The 6499-nt window shown below is 31.7% G+C and overlaps 1 protein-coding gene across 1 annotated transcript; it reads right to left on the reverse strand.

Moving 5' to 3' along the window:
* Positions 1 to 2389: 2389 nt before the first annotated feature.
* Positions 2390 to 6030, reverse strand: LOC141396286 (uncharacterized). Its single transcript, XM_073971667.1, has 2 exons — positions 5863 to 6030; positions 2390 to 3292 (listed from the first exon to the last, which is right to left on the reverse strand). The coding sequence occupies exons 1-2, from the start codon at positions 6028 to 6030 to the stop codon at positions 2390 to 2392; spliced, it is 1071 nt and encodes a 356-aa protein (XP_073827768.1).
* Positions 6031 to 6499: the final 469 nt, after the last annotated feature.

The following is a 6499-nucleotide window of genomic DNA, read 5'->3' on the forward strand; positions in this document are numbered from 1 at the left end:
TGCCCAATTTTTGCGATCATCAGAATAGGTTTGAATCAAATAAAATTGAAAAATTGTACTACCCAAGCAAATATTGCGCAGTTTTTTGGTTTAGTTTAGTAAAATGGAATATTCTGATAAATCCTACAACAAAGTTGACCCGCTTTATTAGGAACGTGGGTTCAATTCCCAACATGGAAAAGTTAGCAAGAACTTTCAGATAAAATCAATAAATATTCCAACAAAAACGTTTTATAAACATGCTTTAAATGACTTTTTGATTTCGTTAGATCTCTTCTGAGCTTCGAAATTTGTCTGAAAGCAAATACCAAGGGTAGCCATATTATTAGGATCGATAAATTAGAAAGGTCATTGAAAATAGTTGGTATTTGAGTTCAAGTTTCATTTTTTAACTATCCTTGTAGTACAAATTTAAGTATTATCATGCTCACAAATCCATCATAGTTGACCACATGTATCATAAATGTTCGAAAATTTGTCTGGAAGAATGTTTCGTTGACGACAATAAAGTAGAAAATTGTAAATCAAATTTAAGTCAAAGGGGCATGATATCGCCGACTTTTATAATGCTGTAATACCTATATAGTCAGGCAAAAAGTTTTTTTCTGTTCACAAGTCATAAAACAAACACGAATAAGTACAAAACAATGGACTACTGAGGTTATACAGCACTATAAAAGTCGGCGATATCATGTCCCTGTGAGTAAAATTTGAATTACAATTTTCTACTTTATTGTCGTCAACGAAACATTCTTCCAGACAAATTTTCGAACATTTATGATACATGTGGTCAACTATGATGGATTTGTGAGCATGATAATACTTAAATTTGTACTGCAAGGATAGTTAAAAAATGAAACTTGAACTCAAATACCAACTATTTTCAATGACCTTTCTAATTTATCGATCCTAATAATATGGCTACCCTTGGTATTTGCTTTCAGACAAATTTCGAAGCTCAGAAGAGATCTAACGAAATCAAAAAGTAATTTAAAGCATGTTTATAAAACGTTTTTGTTGGAATATTTATTGATTTTATCTGAAAGTTCTTGCTAACTTTTCCATGTTGGGAATTGAACCCACGTTCCTAATAAAGCGGGTCAAATTTGTTGTAGGATTTATCAGAATATTCCATTTTACTAAACTAAACCAAAAAACTGCGCAATATTTGCTTGGGTAGTACAATTTTTCAATTTTATTTGATTCAAACCTATTCTGATGATCGCAAAAATTGGACACTTTTTTGTACATTTTTTATTATAATTGGTATATTTTCCGAAAATATGGCAACACCGTCAAGTTTTTTCTTGAGAATGTTGGCATAGTATAGGACTCTCAAAAACTATATAGTATGGATCTGTAGTACGAACACATGAGAAGATACCTTAACATATAAAAAGAAAAAAATTCAAACCTATTCAGATGACCGGTAGTGTATATTTTTTTTTATATTTTTGTTTAAATTTATATCAATATCATTTAAACTTTTGTATTTTTTTAACAAGCGCAATTGTAATTATAACTTTACTTAAATTAAATTATAACTTTACTTAATTGGATATTGTTCTGTACCTACAAATCTGCACATTAAATATAAGATTTTAATCTTGTCGTGTAGATAAATAAATAAATAAATAAATAAATAAATAAATAAATAAATAAATAAATAAATAAATAAATAAATAAATAAATAAATAAATAAATAAATAAAAGATAAGAGTTTTTATTCGTAATATCGAAATAAAAAAACACTCCGTCAACAGACGGAAAATTAATTACACCGTTTATTTAAAATTACAAAAAGGATTTTTAATTTCACAATCAGTATATGAATCACAATTATTTCACAATCAGTATATTAAGTATAAAATATTACAAAAAGGATTTTTAATTTCACAATCAGTATATGAATCACAATTATTTCACAATCAGTATATTAAGTATAATATTAGAACTGAACACGCACGACTCCCGAACAACACTGCCGTTTCCAAATTCTCCTTCTTAGCTTTAAGTCTCCATATCTTGGCAGCGACGCCGTTATTACTCTACCAAATATGTTTCCCACAGGTGAATTATGTTGACAATGCAACTCGTGTTAAAGTTGAGTGCCTGTGGGAACATATCATGTTGCATTTTCGCAATACTCCGTAATTGCTTACTCGGCAACACGTGTAGCAGAAAAGTATCGCAAGACAGTGGCTCGTGAAGACTGCAGTGTGTTAACTCCTCCCCCTTTAAAGATCTGCGTCCCGCAGATTCGGATTTGAGGACGAAGTTTGTTGTAGTATTCGCAGGTTGAGTTTAGGGAGGTCGGTCTTTGTTGTCAATTTCCTCCAGATTATGAAAATTAGGCCCATTAATAGGAACAGGGCCAATGATCCAGATGTCATAAACCATGAAGTTTTTCCTTTAGGTACCCCAATAACTGTATATTTGTTGAAGCCATTTCATGGATGAGATTAAGGTTTACTGACAGGCTCTTCTTTGTGATGGTGGTAAGTACAGGTGGGAGAACTTGCACTCCTGAACTGGCTATACTCCAATATAATTTATTGTCGATCGTCAAGGATTCATTTTCCATTTGTAAAATGAAGGAGCCATCTAGGTGATGGGACGTTCCGTTAGACCAAATGCTACCATTAAAGTTGTCCAGGAATAATGTGTCTTCTTTGAGTAGTTCTATCCTTGATTCCCCACCAGTTACATAGCGGCAAGCTGTTTGACCACCCTTCAAAAGTCGTGGTAAGCAATCGTCCTCTGGCAACAGATCAAGCATTTCTTTGTTGCAAACCATGGCTGTGCTTAAACGTAGACAATTGCCCTTGATACCATAGGTTTCGTCCTTGTTCATCAGTATGGTTTTATAATTTAGATCCACTTTCTGACCCTTTTTTAAGACTGCTCGTACGATCAGGTGGTTGAATTTGGTTTCCTCTACTTTTGGCATCGACAGTATGTAGAGCAGGGTAGTACCATTGGTGTAAATAGAAGGTTCGCTATATTCAATGGCTTCAATAAAATTACTATAAGGAAGAACTTCTATTTCACCTATTAATTGATTTATCTCTTCTTTGTTCAATAGGTTGCTATTTACAACTTTAGCCTTGGCCATTTGGTAAGCTAAGACTAATTCGCCCACTTCATCCTTCAGAATCATAACCTTGTGTTGTAACTCTTGTGAAAACTTGGCCTGAATGCTGTGTCCCAGAATATCATTTGTTGTAGTAACAGCTCCATTAAGGGTTCGCAAGATCTCTTGAGTTTTCATGGAAATTTCGGAGTTGATTTTCTATTGCTGGTTGTTATTAGAAATAATTGTGTCTTGACTTCGCAGAATCTCATCCCAATCTGATGCATCAGGCGAGCCAGCTATCCATTTCCACGCGGAACCGATCCAGTTAATTGAGCGTTTAAATCTCTCGACTTTAGGTCCCTTTAGTTCATCAAGTTGAATTTGAATTCTTTCCAGGTGAAAGTTGATAACATCCTTGATGCCGGTTGTCTCATTCATCTTATCGTTTTCGTCCTTTAATCGATTTAATATATTCTCATAACGTTTTAAGTCGATGTTATGAATTAATTTGAAGTGTCCATTGATCATCCAGCCATAGTCATCACGAATAGTTAGAAGAGGAGAGTCCAGATTAAATACGACATATGCTTGTGCGGTTGCACAGAGGCATAACCTAAGAAATAATTATAGTCTAATGGCTTAAGTCTATTGTATCAATTAAAACATAAAGTGTTCAAAATAGGAAAATGTTACGTTACGTAAATAAATCTTATTTCATAGAAAAATTTAAACACATTAAAGTATGAAAATTATAGCAAATTATTCGAATAATAATGTATTCTAATCCTTCTAATTCTAATCCCTCAATAACAATATTAAATTTTACTGTTGGAACTCCAATATATTCGTAAGGCTACAAATTTAAGAATATAAATTGGTGTAAATTTTTGAAAATGAATCAGAAATTACATTTAGTAATTGTTTGGTATTTGATGTTTCAAATCTAATTATTCAATAGTGTATTTTAATATTGAAATGTAATAAAGAAAAATTAGCCTTTCACAATTTATATTGTAAGAGAAATTATCAAATGTTTCTATTTTAATGTGTTAGTAGTTAGTTAATTGGAGTGAGAGGATTTCGGGAAGGCGGAAAAGTTTCTATTGAATGAAACTATGAGCGGGATATTTGTTAGTAAGGGTTAGTAGGCTTTATCCATTTTTTTTTATTTTGACCCTTTGGGTTCCTTTTTGTTTTGTTTTTTTTTTATATTTTGTATTTGTGACCCAATGGGTTCCTTTTATTTGTAAGGGTTAGTAGGCTTTTTCCTTTTTATTTTGACCCTTTGGGTTCCTTTTTGTTTTGTTTTTTTTTTTTTATATTTTGTATTTGTGACCCAATGGGTTCCTTTTATTTGTAAGGGTTAGTAGGCTTTTTCCTTTTTTTTATTTTGACCCTTTGGGTTCCTTTTTGTTTTGTTTTTTTTTTTTGTATTTTGTATTTGTGACCCAATGGGTTCCTTTTATTTGTAAGGGTTAGTAGGCTTTTTCCTTTTTTTTATTTTGACCCTTTGGGTTCCTTTTTGTTTTGTTTTTTTTTTATATTTTGTATTTGTGACCTAATGGGTTCCTTTTATTTGTAATAATGTATATTTATGACCCGATGGGTTCCTTTTATTTATTTTTTTCTTTTTGAGGTATGTCACCGTACTTCCAACAAAGCATGACTAAATGTACAATGTCACTACCTATGCCTCTCAACCTTATGCCATTGCTGAGCTGCCAGGGCATTGACATTGTCATTACTTGCAGAGGCTTTTAGTTCACTTTCGGGTGCAGTTCCAATTGTTTGTATAAGAATTTCTTTATCTTTCGATTTTGTTCTTCATACATTTTTATGTAAAATAATGTGAATTCATAAAATTTTAACATGGAAAGGATTCTAAGGATTTAACTTTCAAGAATTTGATATCGTTTGATATGAGCGTTGCTTAGCATGTTTCTCGAGCTTGCCATGGGGAGATCGTAGTATTCCGTTTTAGTCGAGGACAGGCATGCCTTCCCCAACCTACTAAGGTACGATTTATCTCGCTTACAGGCATGCTCTTGTTAAGCTAAGCAACCTCGATCGAAATTTCTGTTAGTTTGTTCCTGAAGTTAGATGGTTGATTTGGGTTTTCAGACGTGATAATGCATCAGCCACGTGATTTGATTTACCTGGCTTGTAAATCAATTCGTGGCTGTATTCCTCAATGCGAGCCTTCCATCTTTTCAATTTCGCGTTGAAATTCCGGTTACCCAAAGCATAGGTAAGCGGTTGATGGTCTGTATAAATTTTAATCTTTCTTGCGCCGTAAAGATAGTTTCGGAGTCGAGTACCCAAACGATAGCAAAAATTTACCTTAAATTTGATATAGCTTGAGATTTCTTTTAACAAATTTGTATTAACAAATATTTCCTTAATGCGGATAAAAGAATAAAAAGTATTTTGAATAGGAGATAAGCAAACAATCGGTAGCAAAGATAATATATTAAAAACCTTTTTTCTAAAAATTCATTACTTAAAACATTAGCGGTCTTGTAAGAATGACTCGCCTTACCTCCAACAACATATAGAGGTAGAATAGTAGTATGTTAAAACAGTCGGCAATAGTTATGAATATAACGTTTTTATTTATATTTCGTGGAAAAACTCAATTTGACTTATGTATCTTTAATTGGAGAACCAATTGGAGTTCGGGAGTGGATCGTGATAGTCTGAATCTTAATATAAACTCATTAAATAAGTGTCATTGGAATAAAAGTGTTAAATTAGTGTCATTGAAAAAATAATTCCTTTCCGTCTACTCTCTGAGACATGCCTGCGACCCCACTATTGAGCGTATTCAGGGCTTGAGTGTTTTGCCCATTCATTTGCTCAATACTGCCCAGGCGTACCTCTACGCTCCGGATATTACTTATTAGGGCGTTTACAGCACCCGACAATTCAGTAACTGACTTCTTTAAATCTTCCATTGTAATAGTACTTAAGTGAAAATTAAGAGTTTCATATGCAGGATATTTTTATTTTTTTCTTTTTTTAAATATTTTTAATATTTTTTCAATATTTCTATTTTTAAAAATTTTCACCCTCTTTTAATTTTGAATATTTTCACCTTTTCAATATTTTATTTTTTAAATATATTTAATTTTTTCAATATTTTCAATATTTTTATTTTGATTATTTTCACTTTCTCAATATTTTATTTTTTAAATATTTTAAACTTTTCCAATATTTTTATATTTTAAATATTTCAAAAAAAAAAAAATTTATTTTAAGTATTCTCACTTTTTCAATATATTGTTTCTTCAATGTTTTTTTAATATTTTTAAGTTTTCTTCAATTTTTCTTTTTATTTTTTAAGGACCTTTTGCAGGGTCCCTGCTCGGGCGCCAGTTAAGAGTTTTTATTCGTAATATCGAAATAAAAAAACACTCCGTCAAC

Source organism: Musca autumnalis, unplaced genomic scaffold (assembly GCF_047663935.1).
Source record: "Musca autumnalis isolate F117 unplaced genomic scaffold, ASM4766393v1 scaffold_200, whole genome shotgun sequence".
In the NCBI taxonomy this organism is placed as follows: Eukaryota; Metazoa; Arthropoda; class Insecta; order Diptera; family Muscidae; genus Musca; species Musca autumnalis.

Coding starts and splice junctions, on each gene's coding strand:
- LOC141396286 (XM_073971667.1), bottom strand. CDS start 6,030: ATGGAAGATTTAAAGAAGTCAGTTACTGAATTGTCGGGTGCTGTAAAC. Junction 3,293..5,862: donor TCGCAGGCATGTCTCAGAGA/GTAGACGGAAAG, acceptor AACCAGCAATAG/AAAATCAACTCCGAAATTTC.